The sequence below is a fragment of the Sebastes umbrosus genome, chromosome 15, assembly GCF_015220745.1.
Source record: "Sebastes umbrosus isolate fSebUmb1 chromosome 15, fSebUmb1.pri, whole genome shotgun sequence".
In the NCBI taxonomy this organism is placed as follows: domain Eukaryota; kingdom Metazoa; phylum Chordata; class Actinopteri; order Perciformes; family Sebastidae; genus Sebastes; species Sebastes umbrosus.
This window is the reverse complement of record NC_051283.1, coordinates 12553570-12569345: the sequence shown is the minus strand read 5'-3', so window position 1 is coordinate 12569345 and position 15776 is coordinate 12553570. Positions and strand designations below refer to the sequence as shown.

Below are 15776 nucleotides of genomic sequence, written 5' to 3'. Positions count from 1 at the left end.
CTGGCAGCTAAAGGTGTGATTTAGGCGAGTGAGGCGACACTGAGAGGCGAAAGTTCATGCAAAATAACAAAGGCGGCTCGTGAAGAGGTCAGCGTAGATGCTGCAATAGCATCAATTATATCAGATCTGGAGAGTATTGTGTCTTTGAAGGAAGAGCAAAGAACGGCACTGTAGGATTTTCTCGACAGAATAGATGTTTTCGCTCTTCTCCCGACTGGCTTCGGCAAGAGTTTGATTGACAGATGGTTCATCCAATCACCTGCCGAGTATTCTTTTTTTTAAAGTGCCTGCCCTTTTCCAAACAGTTTCCAATGACGGCTTCTCAGATCTGGCGGATCAAGTTAGAATATGTCTGCTGAAAGTGCGAAAAATAAAATGTGTCATCACTGTCAACCTTTGAATATTTGGATTCTTCAAGATGCAAAAAAAAGACCAAGAAAACTATAAACTAGCATCTTTATTCCTAGAGATAAATATGCAATGAGAACCGGAGCAAAAGAGGCAGTGAAGTAAATGTTAATACACTGTAATTGCTTGACCTACTTAACACATGCTTAAACACTCACAATATTTAGAAACAAATAATCAGATATTATTTGTGTGGGGGTAAAGAAAATAAATGTGACTTCACCAAATTGTATTTACTAAACTGCAATTACTTGTTTCCAATAGAGTGTCAAAAAATCTTAACGCTTATAAATGACTTCCTAAGTTTAGAAGCAAAAAAAATAAAAAATGTGCAAGTTGTAAAAATATGCCCAGAAATTAATTAAAGCAGTTCACAGTTGTTTTCCATATGCAGCTAGTATTTAACAGCGCTTTTCGATATACAGAAAAGAGCCATGCTAAGGATGAAGACAAATAGGTCAATCATCATCATGGTCTGTGCTTTATCTATCATTAGGATGCAATTGGTATTCAGCTCTTTAGGTTTTGTGCGTCGTAGATTCAACATGTTGACCTAAATCTTTTGCAGTTTTACTCGTCACGCTTCCCTGGCGTTAGCAATATCAATAATTAAGATATTTCAGCTCTTTAATGTCATCCTCATTAGAGCCGCTGCTCTATATAATTTGGACAAAGTCAAAGAGGCTGTTTCTGGGAAGCTTTCCAATGAAGAGACAAAACGTGGGTGGATGGAGGGATGATAATGAGGAGAATCGAAAGGGAAATGCCTCGTCTTCCGATGTGACAGTTTTGTACATTTCTTAATGGGTGGGTGTGTGTGAAAGGGTTAGTGTGGCAACATGGCATCGAGAGGGAGGGTAGAGGGGGAGTGACAAAAGCCAAAATAAAGCATGTGACCACCTACCAACACACCTTGGCAGAGGGGAGCTCCACACCCGCCTCCTGCCCCCTAAGCAAATCACCCTCGCCGGACCCTCCAGTCGGTAACCCGGGAAACAGGAGAAGATGAGGGCGTCACCCACCCCGTACTGTAGGCCCTTTCTGGTGCTGTAGGGTGGGATTCCAGGATCTTCACATGGCTCCAAATCATACTCTGGAAAAACAGAAAAAGAATAAGAAGAAAAGGTGTAAATGTACTGTGTGTCCAGAGATGCTTTTAGTACATGAATACACTAGGTTAACTATGATATGTGTTTGTTTTTCTAAAAGATAACATCTTGTCCTGTAATTTTTTAAATGTGTGAAAGTGTAAATTGAACTGATTAAGACTTCTGTCATGTTTTGAAAAGGTTGAGAACTTGTTTCCCATTGATAAACAGGAAGGTGAACTATGCTTATATGAATCGAATGTCCTCAAAAACCCAGATTATATCCAAACCAACATTAGAGCTGCAACAATTAATCGATTAGTTGTCAAGTATTAAATAAATCGCCAACTATTTACTAACTATTAATTAGTACATACCACTAACTATTTAAAAAAATTCAAAATTCTCTGATTCCAGCTGCTTAAATGTGAATATTTTTCGTTTCTTTACTCCACTATGACAGTAAACTGAATATCTTTGAGTTGGACAAAACAAGACATTAATCGATTAATCGAGAAAATAATTGTCAGATTAATCAACAATTAAAATAATCGTTTGTTGCTGCCCTAAACCACATAACACTACATGTCATTTATTCAAATCAATGAAGCACCATGTGCTTTTGAGGGGCAAAGTAACAAGTCTCAACATTTGGACTAAGCTAAATACTTTTTGAGATGGTGGTTGTATTATGTTTTTCAAAGTGTCGGCCTACTGGATTTTATGATATTCTTTATACTGTGTCTTGGGTATTCAAATCAAGGGATGCTGTGAGAGCTAAAGGAGATGAAATGAAGCTCTCAGTGGGTGAAGGGCCATCTGTGCTAAATCCAAATTGATTCATTTAAAATTAATCCATTCTCTTGATGTTAACCATTTCAATATTCACTCTCGAGTGGCTGTAATTACATATTTCTGGGACACATACTTAGATCATTATTTGCTCCTTGTTTACGGTGGCCTCCTCCTCCTAACTAAGCATCGCTGTTGTGACCAGCACTTTGAATAACTAAATCCATTCTTACCAGAGAAAGTGATGTTGAATCCCTCGTAGGAAACAGAGAAGTCGGAGAGAAAGCGTATCTGAGCCGTGTAGTTTCCAAACAGGCCTGCGCTGAGAGGCGAAGGCAGCGTGGAGCCCGTCAGTCTCCAAAGCGGCTGAGAGAAGCTGCCGTTCTCCGTCACCAACAAATGGTCGTGAGGGCTCTCGAGGTGGAAGGTGTGGAAGGTGAATTGGACACCTGAATAAGAGAGAAAGAAAGATCCATTGATAAAATGTAGTGTTTATATTCAGGATTCCAGAAATGTAGTGGTCGATGCCAATACCAGTGAAATTCCACGACTCTCGATACCAATTCAATAACACGGTAAAAAACAAAGGTTAAAACTGTAAATTTCTTGTACTTTAACATATACTCTTTTATTACAGTTTGCAGACTGTTTTTTGTTAGGAAGTTAAACGGGTTCTATTATCTATTTTATATTAATGTCCTTCAAACAACTGGATTTATTCAAGTTTCTCGCCAAAAAAACTACATTTTACGATATTACATTTGACCACATCATGATTACCTTGATAATTTACCTTCGCCCGATACTCATTTTAAGCACTAAGTAGAGTCTGAACGCATCATAATGTAAATCAATGGCACCTCCCGTATTGAAATCAAGAGGACGAGAGTTAGTTAACGTTAGCTGTCGACAGCCGGTAAGCAGCACAGTCCTGCAAGGAGCTAACAGCTAACGTTAACTAGCTCTCGTCCTGCCGATTTCAAGACAGATTTGTTGTTCATAAATAGAGTGGATCCCAAATACATTTTCTATCGTCCTTGGAACGGCGGTATTATGTTGAAGTCTATTCCCTCGTTGAATAGTGTTTCCCTCCTGTTAAAATGATATGATTGTTTTGAATATTAAGTATTGGTTCTTGTGACATCCCTAGTTTATATCATATATTCATTTTTTACCTTTGCATAAGTAAATTGGAATTGGAATATTAGTTTTTCCCATTTTTATATACGTTCAAAGAATATATTCCGGCAGGGAATTTGCAATTAAGTAAGGCAATAAACTAATCACACGACTAAATCTTATATTCTCTGGAAACATGCTGAAGTCTTTGGATTTACATGAAAACACAATATCCTCAGTTTCATAATGCATACAGCATCAATTCCCTGTCTTCCCTCGTTACTACTTATCAAACACATTACGCCCACACAGAGAGAGCATCTTCAAATGCGGCTGTGTCAATTTGATGCGAGCGCTCTACCAAAGGTGACATGACTGGAGAATTGTCCCGTGGCACTGTAGCCCTAGGCCAGCCTCTCAGCGCTCCGGTCTTACAGAGACAGCATGTTCGGCAAAATAAAAAGGCCACTCAGTAGGGGGGAAATGACATTGTAAGGGAAATTGAATTTGACTGCCGCATGTGTTGACACGGAGGTTCTCTGCTAACCTTTGCCATGGGAGGTCTCGATCATCCACGTGCAGTTCAGGTTGTGCGGGTAGAAGTCTGGGAAGCCGGGTGACAGGATGGTGCCAAAGTTGCCTTGGATATAACCTCCACACAATGCTGACGACACGGGGCGAATGGAAACAGCGGGAGATGGATGAGACGGAGAAATGAGAGGAGAGGCAAAATCAGAGAGGGCAAAAAACAAAGTGGATGAAGACAGAAATAAAACTTCCCCAAAAAATGGCGAAACTTGTCTGTGCATTTACAATGCGGTAAAATACAGTTTATAAGAGGTGCCCTTCAAGACAGCATAAAAAGCACAGAGCGGGTATCATCAATATCATTACAGAGTGGGCAGAAATCAATACTGTCCTTAAATATAAAAGCATTTACAGATGAGAAAAAAGGGAAACATCAAAGGGCGAGCTCACGGCCGTACATATAAAACATTTATGATGAAATGAGGCAGAAACTTTTTTAAGTCTTAAAACAAGAGTTGCTGAAAGAAACGTTATCTTATATGGATTTTATAATAACTCATAAATACATAACAATTTAAATTGTGATGCAATATGAGGCAAAGTGCTCCAAAACGATTTCTCATGTTTCGTCCGGAATAACATGCAACAATAAATGTAGCTTTAATCCCAGTTATGAATAGGAGGAAATCTGGCAGGGTGACTATTCATTTCTAGGTCAATATTATGGAACGTACCATCGCAGCTAGGCAGGGGGCGGCTCCACTGAAAATTGGGTTCACACTCTAAAGGCTCTGTGTCACTAAGTGTGTACCCCGCGTCGCAGGTAAATGTCACTAAAGCGCCCACGTAGAAGTCGTTGCCGTGTCGCTGTCCGTTGACAGGTATACCAGGGTCCACGCAGTGATCCGACTGTAACTGCAAAGCTGGAGAAGAAGGGGACAAAAGAAAAAGATAAGTGACACAAAGACACATATGCAGAAAATCCAGTGTAATTAGGCTTATATCTCATGTTTTCAAAAGGTCAAATAGAGGTCAAGAAATGTTCAAGGGCAGTTTGCTCTCCGAAAGCAATCCTGATGAATAATTTACTTGAACATTATGTTTCAACAGGAATAAACCAATGAGAAGTTTCAGCACTCTTTCCCGCTCAACCTTGCATAGTTTCTGCCGACATATCTCTTGTAATGAATTATTGAAGCTTTGCAGAGATTCACCACAGAGAAAAAGTGCAAAAGGTTAGCCACACAGGTAGAAATGAGGACAGGGCTGCTTTAAGAGGGTTGGATGATTGAAGACCGGTGTCTGGCTAAAAGTCTGCGTGCAAGTGACAGTGTATATGGAATTTTGAGCATGGCAATGTGTGCCGAGGCAGGGATATCTGACAGAGCAATCTCACCCCATTTACTTTCTAATTATAGGTGTTCTAATAAGAACGGCTTCATGGTGAAATTGAGAGCCTGCGGAGGTTGTATTTACAACCAAGACTGAATAGCTTTTACTAGTAAGGTGAACAAGGCTTATGGCTGTTGTCTCTGATTTGGTCTGTCTGTATTGTAATAGATTCATTTCTATTAGGGTCTGTGAAGCATGGCTAAATGAGCCCTTCCTTTACATATCGTATATATATATATATCCTGTATCTCTGGGTGTAGGTTTACTTTGTGTTATCGACTTCACAAACTCTAAAGCTCTTACTTTCGTAACGGATGCGGAAGCCGATGTCCGAGTGGCTCTTGTCAGTCTGGAAGAAGAGATACAGGAAGCTGGAGGTGCTGATGAGGAACTGGGGGACCTGGGTGCCCTGGTAACTACCAATCAGAGGTGAAGAGGGGAAACGTCCATCGCGCACCTCAAGGATGTCATAGTTGACCTCTGTGCGGAACCTGAGAACAGAGAAGTTGAACAAGGATTTTTTTTTCACTTTACATAAAAAGAAAAAACACAGTATTTGTATTGTGATGTAAATACATATGATTACATTAAGTCCCCACATAATAATAAGTCTATAAACTATACACTTAATTAGCTAGTATGAGTTTCATTGGTAATGCTCATCAGCTTCAGTGCTGAGTCAGGTTCACACAGGGTATCTGACCGTTTTTTTTTTAATAAATGACTATTCATAAAAAATATATGACTGTTGTGGGATTATTATTCATGATATTTACTGTTATGGGGCTAAATGGGCATCAGTCCTAAAAATTAAACCTCAGATGTGAGTACAAATACAGAAATTCTGCTCCCACCTAGGGCCAACGTTGCAATATTACAACATTTTCCTAAAAAATGCCCGCAAAAAATTCGAAAACCCTTTCATTTCTGCATCAAAGGCCTCCAACAAGAGTTGATTTTTTTTTGTATATATATTTGGGCTTTACAGGGTTAAGTACAAATTGAATTGACTTTTAAGACTTTTTAATTCTTCTTTAACACTTTAAGGAGGCGTCTGACACAGACAGGACAAGAGGCCCAAGCGACAACGTCCGCAAGCGTGCCTCGGGGCACCAGAAACAGAGCGACAGAGGAGAGCAAGGCCGAGGCGCTAGCGGTCAGAGCCCGGCGGGGGCACCAAACAATACAGACCCAGACCTAGATTTATAGACATTTCGAGACATTTTTAGACTTTGAATATCAAAAAATATACTGAAGACATTTTAAGGATCCGCAGAGACCCTGTTACAGTATGGCGAATGCGAGGCTGGACGACTGCCCTGGGGGCTACAGACCCTAAGAGGCCCTGATGGTCACAAATTCCTTTTTGTTTTGCAAATTGATTTGGTAATATGCACCACTTAATCTGAATATCCACTGAAATGATAAGGGTCTTGAGGCTGTCTTGCAGAGGGGCACTGTGTTCAAATTTACATGGCTCTTGTTAAATAAATTAGCATTTTACCAAATTACCACAAACAGGGAGTCGATAGGGGTCTCTGGCTCATTTTGGTTTTGAGTAAGTGGGCAACACTAAGTGAAGTTCAGAATTAATAAGAAAATCTACTAATCAACCAACACCAACTGAAACTGAAAACCAATATGAAGATTAAAAAAAAAAAAAGATTAATACAGTTTTAACATTTGGCCTCAATTAAAATCACAAAAGACAGATTCCATGCAAACTGAGGAAAAGAGATTGATGCTAGAATGAAGATTATTCAGATAAATAGACAATACATTTAAACAAGATTTTGACAATAATATAAATTTAGTTATTTTTTGCTTTTAGCCAACATTCAAAAGACCAGCATGGTTAAATTAAATTATTTCTAATATGCGCATGTTGATGTTTGGCACGCTTTGGTGAGTGAGTGCATCTGTGTAGCATGTATGTGTGTATGTGTGTGTTCCTGTCTTTGCTGCCAGAGCCACTTCATCTTCAAAGCCATGAATAAATTGCTCAGTTTCAGAACCATGTCATCTAAATGAAGCGGTTTTGTGATATTTTATTGATGTTACATAAAAATTAAAGAGCAACAAACATTTATGTTGTATTCATTTTGCATGGCGCGCGCTATCGTGGCGGGGACGAGGACGAGATGGGCTCGCAAGGATGAGCCTTAGTGAAACGCTAATGTAGCGTTTGATCCTACGACTGTACGTCTCTCTGTCTCTCTGTCTCTCAAACATCCGGACAAATTGTCTCCTCTTCCATCTCTCCGGTTCCCCCTTGACAGACGTTCTCCACTTACATATGCATTGCATGTACACCTACAAACTTACAGGTCTAGTAGAGGTTCTTTATGTAAGGATATCTGTGGATCTTCAGGGAGGGGGGTATCAAATGAAAGAATCAAATACTTATGAGCGTACTAAATAAACCATAATGTTATCCTAGTTGGGGGTATATGTTAATGTGCATTAGATCTTATCGCTAGAAAGGGAAGACAGAGGAAGAAAGTGCTAGAAAGCAGTGAGATAAATGTGATCACATGTTGAAATTAGAAGGTAAAAATCAAGAAAAATCCAAGCTTGCTCTGACGCAGCAGCAGCAGTTGCTATCTGGTTGACTCACTTGTCGAAGATGATCTTGATGGGGTAGCCTGGAGGAGCCTCGATGATCCATTCGCAGTTAAGGGCCTCCTTGTAGAGTTCTGGCCATCCGGGAGAGAGGATGATCCCAGTGGGAGCCTTCAGATCCCCTCCACATGGGGCTAACATAGAGAGAGGAGAGGAAACGGAGGGGAGAGAAAGAACAAATAGAGAATTGAATTATGCATGTCTTTCCCCAGCTGATGTATGACAATATCCATAGATGATCCCATGCATCAGCCGGGGTCTCATCCCATTTCTTTTAGTGCCAGGATCTATCTAATGTAAATTGGTGACAGCTCACTTCAAGGTTAACCATCTCTCCTAGGAACATACCTCTCTTTATTGTGCGCGTCTGCGTGCGCGTGTGCACAAGGGCAGGCATTACATATCCGTGTGCATGCATATACGCTTCCTCCCCCCTATGCTGTTGTCTTTAAATCTGGCATCAAACCCCTCCTACAAAAAGGTGCCGCCGTCATCCGCATCAAACAGGAGAAAACGGATCATCTTTGATCGCCTAGCACAGAAAGACACTTGAGCGCCTCTCCCCGTAACCTCACCTCTGTTACTGCTCACTTTGCTGTGCATCTCTGTATAACTGCCTATCCTTAACCAGAACACACAGGCACCGCGGAGGGCTTAGTTACAGTGCCAGCTCCTCGCTCCCTTTGAAGTGGAATGATTTAATCAGCCAACTCAGCATACTGAAGGACATCTATAAAACGCATTACGCTACAAACGCAAGGGGTATGATAGATGGTCTCGGAGGAATACAGAGCTGCTGTGGCACACGGGGGATGAAGGGGGGGAGGTGACATGTTTTCATAATGGTTTCTGCTTTGCGTATCTTGAATAGTGAGCCTGATTAAACCCCTAACCATGTCTGTGCTTAATGTGCTATACACTGCTGGAGTCCAAAAGAGCCTTAGCTGGTTAACACCTATAGCTTCATCTTAGCGTTTGCCAGCTCTATGGGCCTTTTCTGATTTGCTGTAAATAGTTTATTGATATTGAGTCAGAGAGGGGTAAATGGATAGTTCCAGCTATCTGAATGCAAGCATAGCCTGTCTGCAGCAACAGATACTTGGAGAGAATAAAGCTTCTGTATCATCACCAGCAATCACCCCACACTTCAGATAGATCTTAGTGATCCATGCCATAAGACATTATTGATGTTAATTAATCATATCTGCAACAATAGCTAAATACATTGCACTAATGCATCCCAGAAGAAGCAGGGAAATCCATTTTTTTAGATTGATTTTCAATCCATTCACTATTTGTGCAGAAGAAATAATCCCCTTTACAATCCTGAGATGCAGTGATGCTACATTAGTGAACATTCAAACAAACATACACTCCCATTTCATGGTTTACTATAACACAGTGGGCACCTAGCTAATGAGATGCCCAACCACAGGACAAATGCTTCCAGATGAAAAGATATGCACATTTTCCTCTTAATGACTTAAATCCTCTGCATATTTACCCTGCTGATATGTGGATTTTTTTCTGAGCCACACAGCTAACTATGACAGCTCGAACATAACTGTGCAGCGTGTGGTACTGTATAATAAAAAATATGGAATTAAATCCCACTCATCTTGTTAATATTTACAACTAATATTGAAAGATATGGTGAAAGATAGCCGTCACAAAGGGTAAACATTCCTTTAATCACCTTCACAGCGGGGGACTGCATTATCCCACACCACGTTGCCGTCTTTGAGAATGCAAGAGACGGTTTGCGAGCCGTGGGTCTTGACGAAGCCCTCCTCGCACAGGAATGAGATGGAGCTGCCGAGCTGGAGGCTCTCACCGAAGCGCTTCCCGTTAACTGGCACACCCGGGTCTGGGCACTCGTTGTGGCGAAATGCTATTGGAAATGCAGAGAGGAGATAAGGTTAAGACATCAGTGTGATACCATAATCTTAAATGCTTTTTAAAAAGAAAAAAAATACAAAAAAAGTCATTAATAACTCCCCTAAGCCACATAACAAAACAAAATTCATACATGTTATTCCTATAGTCTAAGACAGTCCAAACATATTAATAAACATTAATGAACAACTCTCTCCCAAATCCCCAAACTAGAGTGCTAAAATTCAAATTTGTGTCCAGTATAAAGTCTGGAGCTGCTCCATAGACAATGCATTGGGAAAGATGTTATACTGAGTACATTGGGGACATTTTCAGTTTCATAACTGAGAAAAATACAATAGAATGAAGCTCATTTGAGTATAAAAAAAGAAAAATATTCTGTGGGTCCACAAAATCAGTCTCCCATTCATTGTCTATGGAGCAGCTCCAGACTTTATACCCTATGACATCTCAAGTTTGAGACTTACTTCTCTGGTTTCTGGCTTTGAGAGAGAGTAGCTCATGTTCACAAGTATTGACTGAACGTCGTCATGTAAGTAACATATTGGAATTCTTTATTTAGGAGGTGTTCCTTTTTAAGGGGCCACTAAAGTGTTTTTCCCAGCTGGAAACGGCAGGCGCTCTTCTGAAAATGCTCAGCTGGGAGCACTTGAGAGCGCGTTGGAGGTGCAGCATTTTTTCAGCTAAGAGCTTTGGTTGCGTCTGGTTGACGTTATACGGAATAATCCGCAGAAATAAACACGTCTGCACAAGTGCTTGCTCTGGCCCTTGCTCTAGATGAAGGGAAGGCTAAAGCACGTAGGGAAAGAGGAAGGACCTTCCCGTCTATGTGGGTTCATGAGATTTTGAGGGCGAGGAAACATCTCGGTGAGTACGATCGTTTTGTTCCGATTCAGATTCAGATACAGTTACAGATCAACATATCCCGCATTGGTCCAGACATGAAGACAACATAAAGTCCACAGTAAAAACAATAAAAACAATAGCATAGCATACACACATTTTATCACGTCTCTGTGGTAGGCTATTTGTCCCTCCACCGTGATTGGACGGCTGGGTAAAACAGTGACAGTGTCAAGCGCAGCGTTTTAACCATTTTTTACAACATTTTTCAACTGTTAGCGACCTGAAAAATAAACACCAAATATGCAGCGCTCGGCGCAGAAGAGACGCTCAGCACCTCGTCATGCCACTGGCGCATTAACCATAGCGTAAGTACGTGGCGCTCCCATTGCAAAGGCCTCAGGAAAAAAACGTTTTGGTGTACACGTAAGGCAAAAAGCTGTCGTAATTCCTAAAAAAACCTGTTTGATCAAATGCTTTTAAAAGAAAGATGGCGTGAATGGCGTATTGTATGTATTTGTTTGGACAGCGTCAGTAAAGCAAATTGCCCCTCGTGGACATTAAAGTTTCTGAATCTGAAACGAAAAGTGTCATCTTGTTGAAAACACAATTAATTGGTATTAATCACACATTGCCTTTTCTGTGCAAAAATGCTAATTTCCATGGAGATTCTAAAATAATTACCCAAGTTTCTGGTCAAAACTTTTTTTTCTCTACTGTCAGCATTTAGCAATGCCAGCATTTAACGAGAGGAAATTTGTTTCACTTAGTGAGTCACATTGATTCACCCTGCTGCAGTGATTACAGAGGGTGGGAAACCACACCGTATGCAGATCATCAGCTCCAGATGACACTGTTGAATGATACGTGGGGTAAACGAACAGGGAAAACTGGTTTCACACATCCTGAGGTGTTCTATATCAGGCTTCTCAATGAAACCTCAAACAGGAACCAGTTAGAAAGGCGATGAAAGAAACGCAGTCACACAAGAAGAGGCGTAACCCTGGAACAAGGCATGTAAACAAATACATCACCTACGCCACTATCTCTCTCACTTACTCTCTCTCTCTCTCTCTTGTAACACACACACACGCAGGTAGGTGACACATGTGGGTGTTGATGAATCCCTCTTCTGTATCCATTGGACCCAAACAGAGTGCCAGCCACACCTCATCCATCACGATCATCTTATTTATTAACGTGCCAAAAATCCCCTCAATACAGTTTGGCATGTCCTTAATTAACATAAATGATGGAAGCTGTTCGCTTAGCGCCGCAACCCCCTAAAAAAGCGTTAGATGACACTGTTCTCAGGAACTAACCGTCATCTCCAATTAACTGCTCTTGACATCCATTCACCATGCAGCATCGGTAATTTATTTATTCATCTCACTTGCTAATTAATGCATTAGTCGCCATGTGTTGTCCACACTGTGGCATTACAGAGGCACCTGGGTTGGCCAGATGACATGTGTGCAAATGAGCTAGAGCCACGTCCCAAAAGCATGCTGGGTAAGCTGACGTATGTTATTTTGACGAGAGCAGGAACAGTCGTAACAACTAGAAACAGAATACAGGATCAGCCTTCTGAGTATAATTGTAATTTTACACACCAGCCACCACGGTGTACCGGATCAAATGATCACACTAATAAAACATGAAGTTAGTAAATTACTAATACTGTGTTAAAGAGACTCTAAATTGCCCGTAGGTGTGAACGTGAGTGTGAATGTATGTCTCTTTGTTTCAGCCCTGTGATAGTCTGGCGACCTGTCCGGGGTGTACCTCGCCTCCGCTCAATGTCAGCTGAGATCGGCTCAAGCCCACCCGCAACCTTGAATAGGATACGTGGTTAAAGATGATGGATGGTTGGATGGATGTGTTAAAGAGTTAGTCTAAATATTCTAGTGTCAAAAAACATGCCCCTGAAAGCCACTGAAAACACAGACAACTAAGTCATACCTTATTTATTATTAGGCCTAACTGCTACAATTGTTACAATAAAAATAATAATAGTAATTGAACAGGGAACCTCCAAATGTCAGACATACATATGAGATGATCCGGCTTTTGAACAGCCTCAACAGAGACTCATTCAAAAGATCTTTAACTGGACATTTTTGCACGGACATCCCTGGATTAGCGAGGTAATTTATTTATTTTACAGTATAATAAATACGGTGCTCAGCACAAATTGTTTTTGATGTACAAGGAGAGACAGCTGTTAAAGATTGGTACAAATCGAACCTATGAACATGCAGCCCTCGTGAAAAATGATTAGAGTAGAGCCATATGTGAGGCAGTTAACCAGGAGTCAAGGATATATCTGCGTGCACAGTTACGTTCAGGTACATTACCGTTAGTAATAGAAACGGGCAGGATTAGATGAGATTGAAGATGAAGTCCATTTCATGTTCTGCTGCTCGTATTATGATGATTTAAAGGCTACATGTTTTAGTCAAATGTTCTTCATTGCAGATAAGTTCTTTCGGTTGGATGATTTTAAAAAACTTAAGCTGTGTTTTAGGGAGGGGACATTTTTTCTGGCACATTTTCTTTGTCCAGCTTTGGACAGAAAAAAAACCAGTTGTTTTGTTTCCAATGTAATTTTGTATGTAATGTTGTCCGGCAAATGTTTCACCACTATAACGGTATTTTTGGTGTCTTATAAGTCCACGTGGGCTGGATACTTGTATGTGCATGAGCCCAGTTGCACGAAAAGCCGTATGAATGACACGATAATGTGCAAGGCATTTAGCGTGCAATAAGAACGCAGTTCTTGCTTTTGGGTGTGTCATTTGTACACCATGTAGTCTGTACTGACTCCAATGTAGATGCATTCACGTAACTATGTTATGCTAAGAGCTAGTGACGTAGAATAAAAAGCGAGAAAGACCACTTATGGTGGGCAGGATGGGAAGTGGATGTGTCCAACAAACACAGGACTTTCAACCAGGAGACCAGAGTTGGTGTTTTGTTTTGCAAGTTACATAAGTGACTTTTTTTGATGTGTTTTCAGTACTGTACGTTGTTTCTGTATGTATTTTACTTTGTTTACATACATATTTTAAGCCCCAACCATGATGTTTTTCCTAATCCGAATTAAGTGTATTTGTTGCCTGAACCTAACTGCGGACGTTACCGTAGTTTTATTGTTGAAAAGCAGTGTACAAATGACACGTGAAAAGCCTATAATGTGTCCTCATGACACATGGAATGTCCTTGTAATGCTGTGCTACGTATACGCCTTCCCAAGAGAGCGCCTTGGTATGATTCAATAAAAAAAATAACTAAATCACGAACTAATATATGCTCCCAGGTAGATGAATAACTCTACAACACTGTGGTAAACTCAAGGTAAGAAGTACAAAGAAGACCATATAAAGCAACAAACTGTAAAGGTAAAAATAACTTTTTATTGCTCGCATTAAAGTGAGTCACCGCAACTAATTTTAGTGCCAAATCTTATTGAGACAAACCTCCCAACGGCACCTTAACTACCTATGAAATAGCTCCGTGGCTTCAGAGGGTTAGGGTGAGAGATATTTATTTTGGGACGTGGGAGAATGCAAAGATCGGGCTCATTACACAATAACGCATATGCAACGGATGCAATAATCCCGCTGCCAAACCCTCATGGTACAGTATATCCATGAAATGGGTTTACCAGCATGCAGCCAACGTGCACTGCGTCAGAGTACAAAACCCATCTGGAATTTCCTCACAAGTCAGCAGCTACCCAAAATAGAATATAATGAGCACTGCCGCAATGTATCTGTCAGGTGAGGATGCTGCATCTTTGTTTGGGTTTTATTTAGATGTCAAGTCTCTGTTTAGACAATAAAGACGGGGGTTTTGTCATTTCTTTACGTGGCTGTGTGTGTGTGTGTAAGGAATGTGTTGCCGATGGGTGGAAGTGTTTATGCAGCCTGTGGGAGACATAGATATGGCAGGTGATTTATGCATACACACACATACTGTACACACGCACAAACAATCTAGAACGGAAAACATCCAGTCAGTGCGGGCTTTTGAGATAAACTTTAAAGACTTCCCTTTTATCTCCTGTAAAGTAACATTCAATACTCACTTGTAAACGTGATGTTAAAGCCTCTGTCTGTGTACGTGTGGTCAGTCTGGAACTCCAGCCGGGCTACATGGGCGCTAGTTGTTATAGGAGGAGGGAGGGCGTCGCCGGAAAAGGTACCCAGGATAGGAGACTCAGCCTGACAAAAACAGATCAAGATTATTTTAATAAGACAAAGGTATCATAAACTAAAAATGGAGAGAAGTCAAAGAGTAAATTGCTCCTAAAGGGAGGTAGACAGGTCCTGTCAGTAAACAGGTCTACAGGAATAAATCAAGTGAGAAGTAGGGTCATTTTCTCATAGACTTCCATATGATCAGACTTATTTTTGCAACCAGAGGAGTCGCCCCCTGCTGGCCATTAGAAAGAATGCAAGTTAAAGGCACTTCAGCATTGGTTTCACTTCTCAGACCCCGGAGGTAACCCACTGATTTATACAGGCTGATTCTCCTACAGATACGCACAATGAGTGATCGACAGGTATATATAGTTGAAGTGGCAATACGAGCTACTCATATAGTAACTTAGAACAACAGCTTTTTTATTCAACGCTACCTTTCCACCATCCTTGATGGAGAGGAAGTCGAACTGCTTCTCCATGCTGAGGTCGTTGAAGGCCAGATTGATGCGGCTCTCAGGATTGGTGATGATGAGCCACACACAGTGCATATTGTTGCCGTACTCCTGAGGGTAGTTGGGAGACAGCAGCACCCCGGACGGAGTGGTAAAGTTGAAGAAACAGGAAACTGTAGAGGGGGATGCAGAGATATAGACAGGGAGAGGGAGATAAATAAAATAACACAACATAAACTGAGTTTTGTTTAGGGGGCTGAACAACATAAGGGCAAAATCGAATGACTTTTTCTGACTACAAGACAATATGATTTGATACATTTTATTATCCCAAATAATGTAGACATATAACAGATCAGGGAGGAAGTCATATTTCAAAAGACACCACTATAGACATTTTCATTGCCATTCTGTTGCTAGGGCTTTGG

General features: G+C 40.8%; 1 protein-coding gene across 1 annotated transcript in view; it reads right to left on the bottom strand.

Annotated features, from left to right (window-relative positions):
* The window catches only part of csmd2 (CUB and Sushi multiple domains 2), a 286853-nt gene that overhangs the window by 116611 nt on the left and 154466 nt on the right, over positions 1-15776 (bottom strand). The window contains exons 14-22 of the mRNA XM_037794153.1: positions 15331-15521; positions 14779-14914; positions 9646-9840; positions 7945-8083; positions 5631-5818; positions 4670-4858; positions 3955-4071; positions 2522-2737; positions 1313-1501 (exon numbers count right to left, since the gene is read on the bottom strand). Coding sequence (XP_037650081.1) covers positions 1313-1501; positions 2522-2737; positions 3955-4071; positions 4670-4858; positions 5631-5818; positions 7945-8083; positions 9646-9840; positions 14779-14914; positions 15331-15521 — 1560 coding nt within the window. The remainder of the gene's footprint in view (positions 1-1312; positions 1502-2521; positions 2738-3954; positions 4072-4669; positions 4859-5630; positions 5819-7944; positions 8084-9645; positions 9841-14778; positions 14915-15330; positions 15522-15776) is intronic.